A 20,466-nucleotide genomic window follows, 5' to 3' on the forward strand; every position below is an offset into this window, starting at 1 on the left:
AGTGAGTATATGAATTTCATTTATTTCCACGTAGTTGATATATTGCCTATTCAGTAATTATGAACAGTTTCATTACATTTTTACTGGAGGATTTTTTTCTAGCTTGCTCAGTATATGGAACACATCGTTTTTTTTAATTTTTTGTTGTTATTTCTGTCTAGATAACTTTTCAAATGGCGCGATTTCCCCGGCAGAACCCTTCGTTGAGAATTGTACAAAAGACACACATTGCTCTGCATAAGCACAGCACGTCAACTGTGATCAATTACCGGTTACTGCGTTAGTTTGTTGTAGCAGAGCCCCGCTGAGTTGCTGCTGCTGCTTCTGCGAGCAGATTTCACTTGGATGTAGTTCTGAGGTAGGCTCGAGCGCGGCACCGCTTACCATTTTTTTGGTTTGCCGTAAGTTGCCGTGGCGAAGGAAGGCTTCGAGAGTCGAATTGTGGAAGCTCTTTGCTTTGCAAACGTACAAAAGGAATAGGCCGTGAGGTGGCAGGGCTCGTTCTATTTAAATGCATTCTGCTGTCTTTCTAGCAACGCGCGAGACTAATTAGCGGTAAAACCTCTAAAGCATCGCGGGCCCAGGATCTATTTGACAGTTCTATTTTGGTGACGAGCACGCGCCTACGAGGCGGCGCTCTTCAAACGATGTTTGTCTTTCTCTTTTGCTTTGCTCGAATTAGTGCTTTTATGGCTTTCTGTTTGTTTGTTTGTTTTTTGTAGTTGCTTTCAACGTACGGCGGCGTGGCATTTAATCAAGGGGGGGGGGCCGGGGGGGGCACCGCCGCAGCCGCCGTGAGCTCAAAGCCAAGGCTGGTTGCCAAAAATATAAAGCTGCAAAAAAATCCGTGCTGTTTTCTGAGAAGTCACTAAATCTCTCGTTCCCCTCCCCCGCGCTGCCTGTTTGCCTCTTCTACTCCCAAGTCTAGAAGAGTAAGTGCAGATTTCTGTTCCGCTCCACGGTTTCCACTCCACCGCTTGCCCTCTCGCCCGCTCGCTTGCCCGCCCGTCCGTGCCATCGTCTGTGCATCGTCGGTGCCGCCCTCCGCTCTCTTCATTGTCGCCGGATGCGTCGCGCGTTACATCTCCGCTCGCGGTGCCCCGCCGAGATTCCAGGGTTTGACTCCAGGTTTCGCCACCTGTGATTAAACCGGTGTTTCTCGAGTTGCAGTGAGATGATGACTTAAGCAAAAAAGCATCGCATTAAACGTGGCGGTTCGTTTAATTTGCCAGAATTACAGCTCTGAGAGTTAAAATTCTCGATTTGACCGTCGTGTAGCAAACCTCGCCCTTCATATGCAGAGCGAGTGGGAAAGTGCTGCCCTCTACTGTGTGTAGAACCAGAGGTCACGTGATGAAGGGATCTCAGAGGTAGCTCTGTGATGTCCTCTTCCGTGGGTCGTTCTCGACCACGCAGAGGTTACACTGCTCTGTGAACGATACGAAAGGTTGCATCGTCGCGTGACGTCACGGCGAGAGCGCATTCGGGATAAAAGTGTGGATAAAATGACAAAAACAATCAGATCCGCGGCTGTTTCAGCTGCATGTTGACACGGGAAGTCTTATAAGTGGGCGTAGCTGTTGTGCCAGTGGCACGAAGTAGACAATTTATATTTTCGATGGAAATTACAAAAATTGGTAGACTTCGCTCAGTCTTTGTGAAATTGTTGCTGCCATCTCAGCTTAGATCTTAAAACTTGACCATCCGGTTTCCTTTCACGGTGCGCATCGTCTCCCTGTGTGTGATGTTTTTTTCCGGTGATTGTTCAGTTACAAAGTACCACAATTCTTCATCGTGTTGTGCTTGATACCTATTGAGGGTGAATGAGTGTCCGTTCGATTTCCGTTTTGGAATGCAATGTTATTATTATTTCTCCCTCAACTTATCAAGTGACTAATTGGGTTAAACACCTTTTGAGTATCAGGGGAATGTTGATGACATAAAGGTTCAGTTTTACATCAATAAGTGTTAATCTCCACAAAATTGATGTGAACACCAGTTTCCAGTTACATGCAACATCGTGTGTGTGTGTCGTATCTCCTCGTAAAATTGTAATAATTCGTAGCCCGTGATCAAAATCCACTGCTGAATTAAGGCCTCCCAAAGCATTGTTACTGATGGGGTTTGTTTGACCATATTTCTAAACACGCGTTCGTTCAGATATCACCTGCTACTGACTGTTAGCCACGGCCGGGGAATGAACTTGGGTAGCCTGGTTCGTAGTAAGTAAGTGCATTTCTAAACGCTCACACCTTATATAACCGAGCTTACCACGAGTGCGCAAACCGCCGCACCACCGGTCCCCCTCACTTGAAATTCCTTTATAAACAAACCTGAGGGATAAAAGTTATCCTGAGGTGTTTTTTATGCCATTGAACCGCCGCAGGGCAATATACCCGGTTGACGCGCGGAACGTCACGCCAACGTTGACCCAACGACGTTGGACGAGTGAACTCGTCGATCCGAGCCGGGTGATTTATGAGCTCGGCGTCTCCCCTGCCGGCCATTGTCGGTGGGGCCTTCCCTGCGGGGCCTGCCCACGTGCGCGTGTTCTACTTTGGAAGCCATTGGCGCGTTGGGGCCCGCGGACGTGTGCCCCCCCGCCTCCCCCCCGCTTAGTAAGCCTCGGCCGTAAGCCGGTACAGTCGGTGCTGCGGTGCGTAGACACCGGCACCGGGGGAGACAAAGGTGGCCGGGCGTGGTACTGCAGGCGGAGCGCCTCCTTGTGCATCGTGCCGGCCTTCAGAATCGGTGCTCGGCTGACGACGCTTCGCCCCCCCCCCGCACCCCCAAACGGCCTGCGTGATGTTTGTGCTCGTGGGTGCCGTGTGCCAGGATTCGCAGGGGAGGCAGAGTGGTGCCGGCTACAGCCTGCACCAGCTGCAGGGCAACAAGGAGCACGGCAGCGAACGCACCGGCTACCTCTTCAAGAAGAGCGAGGGGTGAGTGAGCAGGCCGGATGCTCGCGCGTGCGGTGCTGGTGGGGGTCAGGGCGGCGATGGTTACGTGTGGATGGAGTGTGCAGCGGTATGCTGTGGCTGCTACTGCTGGAGCAGTAGGAGGGTGGCTGTGTATGTGCTTTTTTATGAAGGTGCAGCTTGTAGGGTTGGTTGAGGACACGTGCAGGAGGAGGAATGCTGGGTAAAAAAATATAACGTTTACCCAGGAGAGTCTCGCTGAGTCTCAAGACTTTTTCAGGAGGGCTCTGCCACGTTTCGTCGTCGTGGGCGGTGATTGCGATGTGCTTTCCCCCATTTGGAGTAATTTTCGGGTACATTTTCAAATTTGGTGATTTTTGAACCACGACTCCAGGCACGTGTGTGGTCTCTTGCTCTTTTTTTCACGCAACGTCACGGGATTTTCGAGGCCCACTGCTGAAGCAGACTATCTGGTTAAAACGGTATTAACCGGGGTGGCTGCAGGGTTCGAACCTCTGCAACAGGTGGTAAAATGTGCTTCTGCTCGGCCACTTCACCACCCGAATTTGCTTGGAGAATGGGGCGGAGAACGAGGTGCTGCTCTCCCACGTATTTTTCCGGTTGGTACACAGGAGGTCGTGGGTTCGATTCCGACCCTGACGCCTGCTGCTGTATATTTGGAGTTTGCGCGTCTCTCTCATCACGGTGGTTAGATGTTATCTCTCTCGCCTGGTACGCAGGAGGTCGTGGGTTCAATTCCGACCCTGACACCTGCTGCTGTATATTTGGAGTTTGCGTGTTCTCTGTCCGCGTGGTCACGTGGATTCTTCCCCGCACATTTAGAATCGACATGCGTTTAGAGTATTTGGCTGCTATAAATTACCACACGATAAGGTCGCTCCTGAAAAAGAGCTATATATCTCAGTGAGCCTTACCTGGTAAAATAAAAAAACATAGCTTAGTTTAGCTTGTTTGTTTGTTTGGTTCGGCACTCTGTCTCCCGACGTTTTTGCTCGACACGGCCGGAGCTCCTTCGAAAACTGAAAACAACGCACGGCGAGCCGCGCATCACGACCGCGAAAACCCACGCGTTCTCGGATGTGGTGGCGCGTGCGGTTTATTCGTGCCCAAATAATGTATTTTGGTTTTCATCACAAGAGCAAATGTAAATGTATGGCCTTGTCACGGGGAGGAGGAGACGGCGATCGCTCTCTTGTCGTCTCAGTCTTGAATTGAGCCCAGAAAACCTCTGTGGGGCGTGGGAGTCCTCTATAAATAGCACTTTCATTTATCCAAAGACACTCGCAGTCACACTCATTTTTAAATGCCAACCCGTTCATTGGCTCTTCACATTCTCAAATGTCAACCGCGCGAGCTGCCGCGAAGATTAATTGAGCTGCCCTTACAAGTGGCACCAAGTGTGTTACAAGTGCGAATCGCCGTCACTTTTACCTGAACGCTGCCACTCGCGCAGCGCGCCGCGACGTCTGTTATTGATGTCTCCCGTGACAGTCGAGCGTTGTTGTTGTTGTTGTTGACGGATGTCGCGATACCGCCCATGATGAGCCAAATCTCTCTCTCGCCCTCTCCGCTTCGGAAACGCGTGCGCAGAATTCGCAAGGTCTGGCAGAAGAGGTCGTGCGCGGTGAAGAACGGGTACCTGACGATCTCGCACGGCACGGTGAGGGGGGTTCCGCGATCCGCTCCCTCGTCTGCGTAGTCACCGCGGTTTCATTTTCATTCCGGATGTTTCCCAGACGGCTATTCCGCTGCAGGAGATGGCCCATGACTAAGTAGTCACAACGGGTGGGTTCCAGTTTTGCTGATCGATCTGAAGAATTCTGAAAATCGGGCCTGCGTTAAAAATTTTGCGCGATCCGAAATGGTTTCTTTTTTTTTACGTCAAGATTAGTGCAACACTTCCTGTGACTTTTTTTTTGTAAATCTGAAACTCATCCCCTTGTCACCACAGAAATGTTTAAGTTTACTGGGATTTGTTACACAAATGAATGTACGTTGAACGTGTTTGGCACAGTACATTGCCATCCGTGCTAATCGGAGGTTTTGGGTGAAGCACAGCAAACTACACGGAACTGTTTATCCAGTTGCCCGGCTATTTTACAAGGGAGATCCGTGGTGCAAGAGCACAGCAACAACAAAATAAAGACAAAAACATCAATAGTGCAGAGAACGAGTACAGGGTCCTTCAGAAATATTGCACAACTAACAAAACGAGGTATCAATGTTCATAAATGAAACGCAAGGGAATCAACTAACATTGTCTTCCCTGCGCATCTCGTGCCTCTGTCCCCACAGGTGAACCAACCGCCTGCTAAGCTGAACCTGCTGACGTGCCAGGTAAAGCCGTACCCCGACGACAAGAAGAGCTTCGACCTCATCTCACGTAACTATCCCTCGTGTGCTGCACACCACCGGCAGAGATGCTGCCTGACCCGTTCGCTTGCCCACTTTCTCACCCTCTCGCTCGCTCACCCGCTCTCTCGCCCGCACTCTCAACCGCTTTCTCATCCGCTCTCTCGCCCGCTCTCTCACCCTCTCGCTCGCTCGTTCGCCCGCTCGCTCGCCCGCTCGCTCGCCCGCTCGCTCTCTCGCTCGCTCTCTCGCTCGCTCGTGAACGAGAGAGCCCATCGTGCGCACACGTCGTCTTGCGAGCCACGACGAATTCCCGGAGGATATTCACTGATACACCAAAAAAAAGTTAATTTACTTTGTTTAATGTCGCGTGCCGTACTTGCACGCTGCTGCTGCGGCACAATGGCGAGCAGCGCGCTGCACTAGCAGCAACCCAGAGGTCGCCGATTCGATGAGAAAATCCCGACTCGGCCTTTGAAACAGTGTGGGAAGTTTTTTTAATCCCCCACACCACCCCCTCCCCCCCACTACCGTCTCCTCGGTCGACCCAGCGGTGTGAGTGGGTTCGGCACGGTTAGTGGATCGGGTAAAACGTGAGTACTCCCACTTTCTCCAAGGCGGCTTGCCAGCGTGGACGAGTAGACCAAAGTACCCGCGAGAGGGGCTCTCCTAGAACAAGTGGTGTGAGCAAACGATTGCAGGGATGCATCCTTGACCTTGTACTGTTATTCAAAGCAGACGTAACCACTTAACCGTTACGTTTCATGAACTCTGCACGGATTTTCTTCATAAATTTTGCACTTTCCCCTACCTGCAGCTCAGCGCCTGCTTGTGCCGTTTATTCTAAGGCGGCCGTCACTGCCAGCTCTGCCATTGCCGCCGCCGCTGCTGCTGCTGCGCTTTTAGAAATGCAGGCGGCACGGCGTGCCTGCCGCTGATTTGTTGATCAATCGCCGCATGTTGCCGTCCTCGGTGTGCAGACAACCGGACCTATCACTTTCAAGCCGAGGACGACCAGGACTGCCTCATGTGAGCACCCCGCCCCTCCCCGCCCCCCCCCCCCCGCTCTCGGCACACGTATGCACGTTGAACTTTTTTCGCGCCGTGCATAGCCAACCGTGCTAATCGGAGGTGTGACCGCGCTTACGTAGCATTCTCCACTCGTTGCTGGGGGCCGTGGTTGGAGCCCACGGGCGCTCTGGATTTTTGTTGCTTTTATTAAGCGTTTTTATTATTATTGTTTTTCAAGAGCCAAGGATACAGTCGGAATATCAGAGGGAGGGTGAGATGGCGTTTAGCGAATCGTGCGATTGACGTGGCGAGTCACTGCACCTTGTGATTTGGGAACGGACGGGGGCAATGGCCAACCTAGTGGGTGTGTAAACCCTAGTGGGTGTGTTAACCATTAAAAAACATAATACGCAAAGCCTGCTTCAAAAGGAGTAGTAGGCCATGTGCAGCTTGGAAAAAAAATTGCCAATTTCCTAAAATTACTTAATTGGGAAACCCATAAACCCCTCCCACCCTCCTATAGTGACCCTCCTGGTAAAAGAGTCCCGAGACTCTGTGAGGCTTTCCTAGGGAAATAATGTAATTATAATAAATAATATTACAGCCGTGGTGCACTATTATACTCGAGGTACTGAAGGGCGAGATCTTCAACCTGGCAGCAACACTAATAACGTGAGTGCACTCGGCCACCTCTGACACTGCAAGGGTGCTGTTGCGGTGACACGAGTGATTTGTTGCTGGGAGACCGGGAGATCATTGATCCGCCGGGTTGGTGGTGGCGTCAGTCGTGATATCTCACTTAACAGAGCCGGCCGTGTGACGACCGCCGTCTTCCACTGCAGTGACAGAAGTGATGCCGCTGTTGCGACGCCGAGCTTGCGACGCCGAGCTTGCGACGCTGCGGGTGTGTTCGCAGGTGGATCTCGGTGCTGACGAACAGCAAGGAGGAGGCGCTGAACATGGCGTTCAGTGGCGAGGCGGGCAGCGACGAGTGCGACAGCGCCACGGACCTCACCAAGGACATCATCGCCGACATCCTGCGCACGCCCGGCAACAACAGCTGCTGCGACTGCGATGCGCCGGGTACGCGGCGCCGCCCCTCGGGGCTCGACTCGGCACCCTGTGCAGCGCGCCCGCGATCGCCACTCGTGTTTTTATGTTTTTCTTTTACCAGGTAAAGGCCCATTGAGATATGTAGCTCCTTTTCATAAGCGACCTGGCTATCACAAATGATAGCTCGACGAAGTGGCCTATCACGTGGAAATGTAGAGCAGCCAAATACTGTTTCAAGAAAAATATCTGGACGTTCGCCCCTTCTCCACCCCTCCGTGCCCCCGCCCCCCCCATGCCCCCCCCCCCGCCCCCCGCCGCCCCCTCATCATCATCGTTGCTGCTGCTGCTGCTGCCTTGCGCTCTGCACAGATCCGTCGTGGCTCTCCACCAACTTGGGCATCCTGACGTGCATTGAGTGCTCGGGGATCCACCGCGAGATGGGCGTCCACGTCTCGCGCATCCAGTCGCTAACGCTCGACGTCCTGGGAACCTCCGAGCTGCTGGTTGGTCTCGCGGCATCTGGCGCGCGGCGGTGTCTGTCTCACGGGGCCTGTGTGTCTCGCGGATTGATGCGCCACGAGAGGCTTCGGAGAGCTGAGTGGACTTGGCGATGATCGGTACGAACGGTGTCAAAGATCAGCCTCTGTGGAGGAGGAGGCTCGTGAAGGACGCTACTGGGTTGGAGGCAGTCGCCCTCCAGCAACAACGGAGGGCGGAGGAGCGACGCTCACAACAACGAGCGGAGTGCCGGGCCGCTATAGCACAGCGAGTTGGCACAGTAGGAGGCGCATCTGCCAGTCAACCCATGGCACCTAGGTTTGTCCCGTGACCTCCTACCAGCGGGTGTTCGACTTCACGTTGCCTTAAAGTGCACATAGCCTGGCACGTGAAGTGGCGAAGGCTCGCTGACAGGAGGTCACGGGACAGACCTACGTGCCATGGGTTGACTGAGATGACTGGCAGATGCACCAGCTGTGCTTATCTCCCCACAGCCATGCTCTACACATCTTCCTTACCTTGGGGCCATCTCGTTAAACAGCCCCGTGCCTACGCCTGCCTGTTCTCTTCTGTGATTGTGGACAGTAGCTTAGCTGTTGAGCTGTGCAGGCAGTGCAACTGCACTGGGGCTTATGGACTGGAGTGGCCCAGGCACCGCGCTACGATAAGAGGGGGCGGGGGGGGAATCGCATTCCATTCCTTGCGCCAGGGCCCATGCCGACCAGGCTATGCCACTGGCCGTGGGTGTGTCTGTGGTGCGGCCACAGCAGGGGTTTACTTGGTGGGTGCCCACACCCTCGTGCCTGTGCGTCATTTCTAACGGACCGCGCGTCCTTCCCTTCTAGTCCGCTCGGTGGTACAGCCCGATATTTCTTGCTAATTGAACTCCTGCCCTTACATCAAGGGGTGTGTGAAATTGATTTGGCAACGCAGGTCCTAATCTATTACTCGTGAGTGATGTGCCTTGCCCTCCGTCTTTCATTGCCTCGGTCCCGTTCACAATTATGTTTCGTCAAACTGGTGAAGCTATGGTTGTTATTTTTTTTTATTAGGGCATTATCTCGGCTATCTATAATCGTTTTTCTAAGTAATGAGCAGTGATTTGCAGATGATTCCACAGGCACGAGCCTCAGACGTCAATTCGATCTCTCACGGTAACTTCGCTGCAGAGGCCATTGTTCCACCTCCCCGCCCCTCTCCCACCACCAGCCCCATAGCAGGGGTGAGATTTACGTTTTGACCTAGAGGAGTGACCTTCATAGCTCCCGAGCTACAGCTCCCTGGCACTGCACACTGTCGTTTTTGTTCCTTGTTTTTCTCTTTTTTTTGTTACTTGCATCGTCTGACATGTAAGGCTAATCAATCGTTCAGCTTGCCACCTGCCGGCTTTGCGGCCCAGCACAGCATTGCATTGAGTGCCTTCCGTGTAGGGTCGAAAGCGTTAATGCATTAGCTCTGTCCGTCTCTCCGTCTGTACGTTGGTCCATTGCGGGTTGATGGGGGGGTCACGATAACTCCGGTAAAGATGATCCAATGTGAATTAAACTTTAGTATGAAGTCTCGTCGCTATTCGGGACTCATCCTGTTCATAATCGCCCAAAAACTTGGACGACCGGAACGTGTTATGGCCTGACCAGCTAACCTTGAGCTTCCGTACTTCCATAAAAGCACTGCCTTCCAAAACAACACACACGGTTGGAACACTTGACATGATCCATGCACGTGCATGATTTTTCGCAACTCGTTTGTAACCGACGTCCCTCGTTGGCAGATCGCGCGCAACGTGGGGAACTCGGGGTTCAACGATGTCATGGAGGCTCAGCTGCCGGACGCGTCCAGCTCCAAGCCGACCCCGAACAGCGACATGTGAGGGCGGCCGCTCCTCCCTGCCCGTGTCTCACCGCTCGCACGTGCTGTCCCGCGCGTTTCCGGGTTTGCGCCGTGCGTTGTCCGAGGTTTCGCCGCGCGCGACGATGGGAGAGCTTCGCCAACTTTCGTAACGAGCGGCCGTGTCTCGTCTGCACACGCCCCCCCCTTCCGTCCCCCCGCTCCTCCCCACCTTCCCCCCGCCCCCCCCCCGGCCCATACGCTCGCGCTTTCCCAGGGTGGCGCGCAAGGAGTACATCGTGGCCAAGTACGTGGAGCGGCGGTTCGCCCGCAAGTCGGGCAGCACGTCGGCCGCCAAGCTCAACAACCTGTACAACGCGGTGACGTCGCGCGACGTGCTGGCGCTCGTCGCCGTGCACGCTGAGGGGGTGGACCTCACCGAGGCGCTGCCACCGTACCCGGGCCAGGTGTGGGAGGCGGGCGAGCGTGCGGGCGAGCGTGCGGGAGAGCGTGCGGGCGAGTGGGCTGGCGTGTGGGCGAGCGGGCGTGCAGGCGGGCGGGCGGGCAGGCGGGCTGGCGTGTGGGCGAGCGTGTGCCCGCCGCTCCTAGCGCGATAGTGTAATGCGCATTCACTGCACAAACCATGGCAGATGCGGATACCGGATGCACAAATGGAAAGTTAAAAATTCTCCAGTAGTGTGCTGCGACTGTGGTCATCCAGAACAGACCGTACAACGAACAATGACACAATGCCCCGATCCACAAATACGAACAAGACATTACAGCGATACACTCCGCTACTGCTCCTGACGCGGTTATATGGCTTAACTACCTGAATGTGAAATTGTAGTCGTTGCTATGGTACAAAATACACACATGAAGGACCCACAGACTGACACGGAGATCCGTATACTTTTACGGAGATGCATAGATGAACACAGAGACCCATAGACTCATAGAATAAAACAATACAATGTAGATTCATACATCGCAGCTCAATGCGACCGCATCCCAAGAGGCTGTTTCAAAACAATGACCTATAGACTTAGACAGAGATTTATAGGTTTACAAGGAGACCTATAGAATGGCATATAGCATACAATACAGAAGCAGTCGGCACATTGTAGAGCATTTATGGCTGATGTATATAAATACGTATGTTGAACTTCTTTCGCACCGTACGTAGTCAAACGTTCTAATCGGAGGTGGTGGGGGGGTGGGGGAGTTGTAGAGCACGGGGCCAGCAGCCCTGCACCGCGCACACGGCAGGCTCCACGGCAATAGCCACGGTCGCGATGACCTTGCAACCCCACGCAGCAAACATTTACCCGCCGTGCAACGCCGCTGCTTGTGGGATACGCGATAGGGCTCGTGATAAGATTTTACCGGCGGTTCGCTGCTCCGTATTTGTGCGCAGGAGGTTGGGGAGACGGCGCTGCACTTGGCCGTCAGGAAGATGGATCGCTGCTCCCTGCACATCGTGGACTTTCTCATTCAGAACAGGTGCTTGGGGTCAGGGGTCACCGCGATAGATCTCTGGTTCAAGGGTGTAGATGTGCTGGGTTGTGGATAATTCGAGAGATATGTAGCGCATGAATGGAACAAAAGCTGAAAGAGAAACACGTGGACATGAGAACATACACAAGTTAGATTCATCATATTGTATATTGAGAAAAGAGAGTGAGTTTTGGCAGAATACGTCGCTGGATGGGAGGATGGCAAGTGGCCGAGTCTAATAACGGATCACGACAGAGGACAATGTGCGGGAGCTGGATAGATTGCTGATTTTGCAAGACTGCTAGAGTTGGCGACGGCTTGGGAAACATCTTCATCCGGCAGCGGATGGAGCACTGCTTGAATGTTGTTTGCCTCAAATGTATCCTCTACCCAGTGCCTGCAATGCTATGATTAATTCGCTGCTGTAACTTTCTTATATTTCCAGCGTCGACAAATACAATCGGACGGCCGCTAATGATGGCCCACGAATTAATAGTTTAATTAATCGCCCTCATTGCTCTTGTTGTTATTAACCCTTTCCCGTTCTGAGACGTCCGCAAAGTTGCAGGGTGGGCTTACGTTCGAAGCACAATCGCTCCAGCGTAAATTTTATTCAGGGAGGCGCAGCACCGTTTTTTAAAATACATTGTACTCACCGCAGAGAACTGTAGTGACACGACCGCAATGTACGATAGCAGGCGTCAAACTGTGCCACACGGCCCTCCTGCATGGCCTTGTGGGAGCCTCAGTACCGATAAAGTGATTTTATTTTATGTTTTATTAGTACGTGTACACGTAAGTCATCGGAACGGGAAAAGGTCGGTAGGATTTCGCGAGATCTGACCGACTCGCGCGCACGGTTGCCAACCCGCGTTGCGCCGCGACTCCTCCCCGGGGTTAACAACGGGCGCCTTCTCCTCGTTTGCAGCGGGAACCTGAACAAGCAGACGGTGAAGGGGAACACGGCGCTGCACTACTGCTGCGTGTACAACCACACCGAGTGCCTCAAGCTCCTGCTCCGCAGCAAGGCGGCCACGGATATCGGTGAGGGTGCCTGCGTCGTACGGAGAGCAGGGGGTCGTCGTTCCGACTGGGAGGTCGACGAACAGTGATCGCTATCCGAATGAAAATGATCAGTGGCACGATCACAAAATGAATCTGCAAATAAAAATAAATAATCTGGCCATGTTTGAGGGCGGTGATGAACGTCGTTGAGTTTGTTTTGTTTACTGTGCTTGTGCACCACTGCCAACGCAGCAGCAGCAGCAGCAGCGTCGCCAAATAATTTGATTATAAAATTACGCAGGGAGGGCTGCCTGAAGTTTGCCAGCATCCATCCCCAGGGGAGGTGCGGGGGGGGCGAGTGGGGAGTGGTGCTATAGTGGTCCGTGCATCGCAATATGAACCAGCTCACCGCAGTTCTATTCCCGACCATGGCTAACAACACGAGCGGTGATTGTCTGAACTGGTCATGAGCCTCCCCTAGGTCGTCAACCAGGCCTTGAATGAGAACCTGGTGTGTTGTGTAAACATCAGCACCGGGGAGACCAAGGCAAGGCGCTGGCCAACAGGTTGCATGGCTACAAGGCGGATCTTTTTCTTTGTACTTTGGCGGCACATGGAGGGAAGTAGGTACAGGGGGGGGGGCACAGGTGATGCATCTGCCAGTTATCTCAGTTAGTTAACCTATAACACCTGGATCCGTGTCCTCTTGCCAAACAGCACCTAGCCTGGCACAAGCGCTGCGGTGACATCACCGTCACTTCCTGGCGATCGGGCAGCTTGTTGTTGTTGGCTGTTGGTGTTCATGCGTGGCTTCAGGAAACCTTTTTGTTTAAACACAACTACCTTCTACATCGCACAGCTGTTGAGAAACACGCCGTGACAAAGGTTGTGTTGGCCTAAGCAAGCTGCCGCGTGTTGTTTTGTGCCAATGCGTGGGTGTGTCTGCGTGTTTGCGTGCAGCAAACGAGAGTGGGGAAACCGCGATGGATATCGCCAAGAGGACCAGACAGTCGCAGTGCGAGGAGCTGGTACGATGGTCTTCTCCCCTTCACGGCACGCTTGCTAACCAGCAGGGGAACATGTGGGATATGGCGCGCCAGGGTGTGGAAATATTTTCCGGTTCGCTCAACTGCAAATTTATCCGTAAAGTGGAACAAACGTAGGCATAGTTAAATGAGAATTACATAAAAGCGATATCCCAGTGGCCAGCAGTCAAGATCGTCGTCATGTCGTCACGTATCGCACACCTTCTGCTCACATCAGATTTAAGTTCACGCATCGGATTATTGTGCAACTAACCCAATTGCGAGTACACGTAGCAATCATCGCCCCCCAGCTGCGAGACTAATGCTCGCTTGCAGGCAAGGTGCCGGGTCACCTCGTGCTGAGATGAGAGATGCAAGCTCGCTTCATCTCGCGTAAATCGCTCCCGAGATGCCACGGTGTAAAGCAGGCCACTCTCTCTCTCTCAAAGACAAATCGTCGTGATTATTATAATTATTATTTCCAACATTTCCCAAAAGTGCAGCTTTGCCTCCAGTTTTGAAATGCATGTGGTATTGACATTGAACCTTTGAAATAGGTCAATGCAGACATTTATTTTTTGCCGTGCTTCAAGCGAACGGTGCGCCACTTGGTGGACAAAGCGCGGCGTTGCCGCCTACCGCACGGTGCCCCCGGGGGGCGGTGGAGGCTTGCGGTATACTCCCGGAAAAAAAATCACTCTCTCCGTAGAATGGGCTTGCGACCGCGTTGTATAAAAATGCATTACCCCGTACCGTGACGTGACGGAGTGGCACGTGAACTGGTGGTGGGAAATCCTTGCCGGTGCCAGTAGCACGTATATTTGCCGTGAGCGATGTCCGATTCTGCTGCTGCTGCTGCCACCGATCGCTCCACAGCTGATGCAGGCTCTCATGGGGAAGTTTAACCCGCACATCCACGTGGAGTACGAGTGGCGTCTGGGCGAGAACTTTTTGGACGAGAGCGATGACGAGCTGGATGACAAGGTGACCGCGCGTCTTCCCGCACCGTCCCGCACTGCTGCTGCGAGGTTAACTCACCGCTGCCAACAAACGATTGTGGGCGCCACGGTGGCTAGGAGATGTTAACTACCTCGCCGGGTAAACAGGAGGTCGTAATAATTTTGATTTGAAGCTTTCGTGACTGCAGGAATTCATACTCTTTGGTTCTTTCGGTAAGGAGGTCGTAGATTCGATCCAGACCCTGATGTTACCTGTACATTTGGAGTTTGTATGTTCTCACTCCCCTTGGCTGCATGGATTTTTCTCCGGGTCCTCCAGGTTTTCCTCCACATTTAGAAACATGCGTTGAGAGTATTTTGCTGCTGTAAAATTCCAAGCGATAAGCCAACTTTGTTTGTGATAGCCAGCTCGCTTATGAAAAAGCGCTATGTAGCTCAGTAGGCCTTACCTGGTAAAATAAAAATTGTTGAGAGTTATTAAATAAAATAGAGTGGCGTTCGCGTGACGATGGTGGTTGATGCTCCTCGCCGAGACCCTCCGCCCTGGGCGCGTCTCCCCTCGCAGCCCAGCCCGGCGAAGCGCGAGGGCTCGGTGCGCCCCGTCACCGTGTACGGGAGCAGCTCCACCACGCAGGGCGGGGTGCCACCAGCGCCGGGCGCCGTGCAGCTCCCCATGCCGGGGCCGGGCCCCACGCGCCTACGCCCCAGCAGCTCCACGTTTGACAAGCGCAGCACGGGCGGGGGCGGCGGAGGCGGCGGAGGCGGCGGGGGCGGCGGGGGTGGGCTGGGGGGAGCCGGGGCAGCCTTCCAGGTGGACAACGAGACGTACGGAACCGTGGTGGACGGGGGCAGTGCGCCGACGTCGCCGCCGGGCGCCGTGCTGGGCGCGCCGCCGCTCCCTCCCAGGAACAAGGGTGAGCCGAGCCTGTGCCCGTGCCGTGCCGTGCCGATCCCGTGCCGTGCCGTGCTGTGCCGAGCCAGCCCGGTGCAGCTCGGGAGGCGTGACGGCAGAAGCCGAGCCGTGCCCGTTGACCTTGCGCGTAATTAAACGAGTCGTAAGTACGTACATACGTTGAATTTCTTTCGCACCGTACGTAGCCAACCACGTTAATCGGAGGCGTGGAGGAAGGACAACAAACTAATTTCAAAACGAGTCGGGTCTCCCCGCGGCGTACCGGCCAATGTCGCACACGCACGTCAGTCGCGTGCGTAGCGTCCCACAGTTTAAAAAAATGTAATCCCCCCTCCCCTCGTTGCCTTCCCGGTCCACAGGCACCATTCCGCAGGCGCCGCTGATGCCGCCCGGCCTGCCCGGCTCGCTCGACTTGTCCAAGAAGAAACCTCCGCCGCCCCCCCCCGGCGCACCGCTGGGCCCGCCGCCGGCGCCGCCGCAGCCCCCCGGCGGCTTTCCCTCGGGCCACAAGCGCGCCATCTCGGACCCCGTGAGCCCGCTGCCGCCGGCACCGCCCGTGCGCGGCACGTCCGTCATAAGTGAGCAGCAGCAGCTCTCTTTATCCGGGGTGCCCTCACCCTTGGTTGCGTGCGTTCGCATTCACACGTTTGTTTTTCTTCAGCCGCACAGGGAGGGCTGCCTGAAGGTTGCCAGCATCCATCCCCAGGGGGGTGGGTGAGTTCCTGCCAAGTTCGTTTTTTGTTTTATTTCATGAAGGTTTCCAGTCAATTAAGGAGTTTTTATTATACGAGCACCCCGGACAAATCGCATGCCACGTGCGAGGGGGCAACACTCTATCCCCGTACAGATGGTACTGCCTTCTCCTGGCGGTCCAGAGTGTGGCGCCTCACCACATTTGTTGCGATCCACCAACCCCCCCGCCTCCACCGTGCCAGATTACCGGCGTGCACCACTCCCACCGTCACCACCATCATCACCACGCTGGCGGTTATGGGTTGCCCCGGATGGGCTGCCTCCCAGCACCAGTTTAACGTTTCGCTCAGGTTGAAGATTAACTCCCGTGGGCCGGGGAACGAACTCGGACTGCTGGGCTCACAACGCAGAGCGCAAAAACCACTGCGCGGCTGTGAGAATTCTCGAGTCGAGATGTATGCAGAAGGTCGTGGATTCGATCCCGAACCTGACACCTGTACATTTGGAGTTCTCCCCGTGGTCGCGTGCATTTTTCTCCGGGCTACTATAAATGTCCACATGATAAGCCACTTCGTTGAGCTATCTGTCGCCAGGTCGCTTCTGGAAAAGAGCTATATCACTCGTTGGGCCTTACCTAGTAAAATAAAACTGGTTTCGATTTTGTTTATTGATTTTTTTCTTTTCATCTTTCTAACATCTCCGTCAGGGCACGATCTCTCCCAGCAGCCACCTCCCCCCGTGGCCAAGACTCCCAGCGTCATCGAGGCAATGGTCCAGCAGGGCAGGTGAGGACTGGGAACAGACGGATGCCGAGGCTGTTGAGATTTGAAAAATTCGCTGTTTTTTATTTCGGCCGAGCGGGAGCGCAACCGGAAACCGGCCGTGCGACGAGCCTCGCGCTGATGATACGCGCCATTGTGAGTGGAACAAACGAGCGTTGAGGGTTCATGAGAAGAAAACTCTCCGATGCGTTTTCGGGGGTCGCACGCCTGCGCGTCGTTCGGCTTTGAAGTCCCACGTTTCGCTCCACGTGCTCGGAGCGTCGGCCTATAGAGCGGAACGTCGGACTTTGTGCCGAATGACATGCGGTAAAAGCCACAAAAACACTTGGGAGAGCTCTTTTCCCATAAATTGTAAATGCTTGCTTATTTTCAGGCGTAATTCGATGTGATGATACACGCGCGAAAAGCTTATGCACAGGTATTTATGCACAGTATATGCAGGCGATGTGTCATTAAAGTTAGGCTCATTGAAGTGGACATAACTGTACATGCAGAAAAACACGAGCGTGCAAACGTGACGAGTAAAAAAAAAACATAACCAGACGACAACCAAGAGATGCTTGAATTGAATCTCATTACTCTGAATCGTGACGCTGCGTCGACTTGCCAGGGCTGTGGGCCCAGTCACTCAGTCGTCACCCACCAGTGTCAAGGCCAACCTTATTGATTGTGTTACCCGAGTTTATAACTTCGTTCTGCGCGCGCCTTTTCTGCCGCTGCAGCACGGAGAACGCCGCGACCAAGGCAAGTCGGGGTCCGCAAGGGCTGCCCAGCAAACCGCTCGGTTTGTTTTCCGCAAGTCGACACGCGGCCCACCGAACGAAACGCGCGCGCGCACACGTCCGTGTAATGTTTGTCTTGTTTAGCCGGGTAGAGGAACTCTAGAGGCCACCGCCTCACAAATGCCCCGGTGGGTTTGAGTTCAAGATATCCGCTGCACCCATATTTTTGTTCAGTCGTGAGGGGACAACTTGAGCGACGAGCCACTAGAGGCCCTAAGGTTTTGCTTATTTGGTTCATGCCTAGCATCACCACTCAACTCCGGTGTAGTCAACCTAGGGCAGACATCATACGGTTCAAACATAAAACAGTAAGTGTATGCAGCCAGATGTGATGCCTAGCATCATTGTTATTGCACATAGCAGGAGACAGCAAGTTATTAATGATTACACACGAAGCCACTCTGGCTTAAACTCAGCATGTTTAGAGGTTAGGTTTTGGGGTGGCCTGCAGGTGGCTCAGAGGTAAGAGTGCCGAGGTCCTGGGTGCAATACCAGGTTTCTGCTGCCTCTGATTAAACCGGGTTCTCAAGAGTAGCGAGTTGATGGACTCTACCCTCATCTTCCTGAACACCAATGTCTGAACACAATAAACCCCGTGATGTGAATTTGTTCAAGTCTGTTTGACTGTCATGAGGTGAACATTTATTCTGTGGCTCGCTGGGTAAGAAAGCAAGTCCTGCCCCGACTGTAAGAGACCCAGAGGTATCTTGCATGGCGCTTGCCTCTAAGGGCCGTTCTTGATTTACATGGCGTTGCTATTCTCCGCAAGAGTCGCGAATGCCTTCACGGTCTCGTGACGTGATACCGACAGCACGGTAACGCTGGGCAAAGAAGCGACGAGAAATAGAAATGCATCGGGCAGCACGTGGACATTGGACGCGTTTGGCCAGAGGTCACTTGTGAAGGGATCTCGCGAGGTAGCTCTGTGGTATCCACTTCCACCGGGCCGTTCTCCCACGTGGGGGGATCGCGAGGTAGCTCTGTGGTATCCACTTCCACCAGGCCGTTCTCCCACGTGGGGGGATCGCGAGGTAGCTCTGTGGTATCCACTTCCACCAGGCCGTTCTCCCACGTGGGGGGATCGCGAGGTAGCTCTGTGGTATCCACTTCCACCGGGCCGTTCTCCCACGTGGGGGGATCGCGAGGTAGCTCTGTGGTATCCACTTCCACCGGGCCGTTCTCCCACGTGGGGGGATCGCGAGGTAGCTCTGTGGTATCCACTTCCACCGGGCCGTTCTCCCACGTGGGGGGATCGCGAGGTAGCTCTGTGGTATCCACTTCCACCGGGCCGTTCTCCCACGTGGGGGGATCACGAGGTAGCTCTGTGGTATCCGATTCCACCGGCCCGTTCTCCCACGTGGGGGGATCGCGAGGTAGCTCTGTGGTATCCGATTCCACCGGCCCGTTCTCCCACGTGGGGGGATCGCGAGGTAGCTCTGTGGTATCCGATTCCACCGGCCCGTTCTCCCACGTGGGGGGATCGCGAGGTAGCTATGTGGTATCCGATTCCACCGGCCCGTTCTCCCACGTGGGGGGATCGCACTTCTCCCCGCGAGAGTCCCGAGTGACTTCTTAGTCTCGTGGCGTCACGGCGACAGCAACATTTTGACAAAAATAAAACTGGGAAGCTTACAACAAGAATTGGAACTAAAATTGTTAAAAATGTATAACGAACGTGGCGAGCGAAACGCCACGCGGCAGGAGGGCCTGCTAACGGTTGTGGTGTGCGGTTGTCACTTGTGGTTGTTGTGCGGCAGCGTACGTGAAGTTACACAAGGAGAGCCCTCCTCTACCTGACACTTCCAACTCGCTCCCGGACGTGCCGCTCCCGGCTCCTCGCAAACACATCCCGGTGAGTCGCGCAAACACATCCCGGTGATTCGCCCCAGCGGTGGTGGCGGTTCCGTCGCCCCGGGTCGAGGGGGCAGTGGAGTCTTCCCCAGGTTTTCCAGTCTCCGTCGTCTTCTTTTGTACGGCGGCTGATGTGGATGCCAGAGCAACGACGACAATTTCACATTCAGGTGGTCAAGCCGGACAACCGCGTCAGGAGCAGCAGCGAAGTGTATTGCCGTGTTTGTGGACCGGACGTTACGTCGTTATATAAGTGGCACGGTTTGTTCTGGATGACCACAGTCGAGCACTGGAGAGTTTCTCATTTTCCGCTTGCGCATCAGGTGTCCGCATCTGCCGTGGTGTTTGTGCAGTGGATGCGGTTTAGGTTTTCCAGCCTCGGGTGATTATTTTTTGACAGATGTATATTTATTGGGGAACTGGAATGCCCTGGCAGCGGCTTCGTCATCAGCAGACGGACGCATTCAGCCACCCCGTGGCCTCGTGCAGTCCAGCACTGGGGGAGGGCTTCATTCGATCTGTGCTATGAACCCAGCAGCAACATGAGCTTGATACCCTACGTCCACTCAGCGACAAATGAGTACCTGGTGCAGTGTGTAAACTTCGTCGCTGGGGAGACGAAGGAGGCCTCGCTGGTGCTCACCTCCCAAACCCTCCTTCGTGTGCCGTGCCGGCCTTTATAGCACTTGCACCAAAAGTCCGTTAAGGCTATGGGGGGGGGAGGGTCTTTTGTTTGCATTTAGATAGGCATTAAGGGAATACCTGGGAGACGAAGGCCGGCCAGGAGCCAGACATGAAGGCTGTGTCGGCCTTCATAGGTGTATTCTAACAGCACTTGCCCCGACAGTCTGCTAAGGCTATACACGGGGGGATCTTTGCCTGTGTGCACGCGTGAGCGCAGCCAAAGCCGCGCGTGCGACGCGTCAAGGCCGTCTACGACTGCATCGCCGACCACGGGGACGAGCTGAGCTTCCACGAGGGTGAGGTCATCGTGGTGACGGGCGAGGAGGACCAGGAGTGGTGGGTGAGTATCTCGCCTCCCCTCACCACCCCACTCCCCACTGCTAGCCTACCGGGGGTGGTGCCGTATCGTGATAGGTTTCATTGCAAAGCAGTCAAAGTGATTGTTTGAACGAGCACTCGCCGATTCACTCCAGCAAATCGTTCACCGGCTGTCGGTCGCCTCCCTGTCACTCTTCTATTGCTACTACCGTGGTTCCTGTTCTCATGAATGTCACTCATCGATCTCTCCGCCAATGTTAAGGAATCAGTCTAACAG

The 20,466-nt window shown here is 54.3% G+C and overlaps 1 protein-coding gene across 1 annotated transcript in view; it reads left to right on the forward strand.

The window, feature by feature from the left end:
- LOC144946237 (arf-GAP with SH3 domain, ANK repeat and PH domain-containing protein 2-like) overlaps positions 1 to 20,466 on the forward strand; it is a 110,642-nt gene that overhangs the window by 85,024 nt on the left and 5,152 nt on the right. Inside the window, exons 10-27 of the mRNA XM_078875121.1 lie at positions 2,836 to 2,942; positions 4,530 to 4,599; positions 5,235 to 5,322; positions 6,272 to 6,320; positions 7,219 to 7,385; positions 7,725 to 7,858; positions 9,625 to 9,719; positions 9,958 to 10,147; positions 11,098 to 11,183; positions 12,106 to 12,221; positions 13,143 to 13,210; positions 14,084 to 14,191; positions 14,732 to 15,080; positions 15,439 to 15,657; positions 16,479 to 16,557; positions 17,277 to 17,338; positions 19,094 to 19,188; positions 20,089 to 20,211. Of these exons, the coding sequence (XP_078731247.1) occupies positions 2,836 to 2,942; positions 4,530 to 4,599; positions 5,235 to 5,322; positions 6,272 to 6,320; positions 7,219 to 7,385; positions 7,725 to 7,858; positions 9,625 to 9,719; positions 9,958 to 10,147; positions 11,098 to 11,183; positions 12,106 to 12,221; positions 13,143 to 13,210; positions 14,084 to 14,191; positions 14,732 to 15,080; positions 15,439 to 15,657; positions 16,479 to 16,557; positions 17,277 to 17,338; positions 19,094 to 19,188; positions 20,089 to 20,211 (2,205 nt within the window). The remainder of the gene's footprint in view (positions 1 to 2,835; positions 2,943 to 4,529; positions 4,600 to 5,234; positions 5,323 to 6,271; positions 6,321 to 7,218; positions 7,386 to 7,724; positions 7,859 to 9,624; positions 9,720 to 9,957; positions 10,148 to 11,097; positions 11,184 to 12,105; positions 12,222 to 13,142; positions 13,211 to 14,083; positions 14,192 to 14,731; positions 15,081 to 15,438; positions 15,658 to 16,478; positions 16,558 to 17,276; positions 17,339 to 19,093; positions 19,189 to 20,088; positions 20,212 to 20,466) is intronic.

Source organism: Lampetra fluviatilis, chromosome 2, assembly GCF_964198595.1.
Source record: "Lampetra fluviatilis chromosome 2, kcLamFluv1.1, whole genome shotgun sequence".
Lineage (NCBI taxonomy): Eukaryota > Metazoa > Chordata > Hyperoartia > Petromyzontiformes > Petromyzontidae > Lampetra > Lampetra fluviatilis.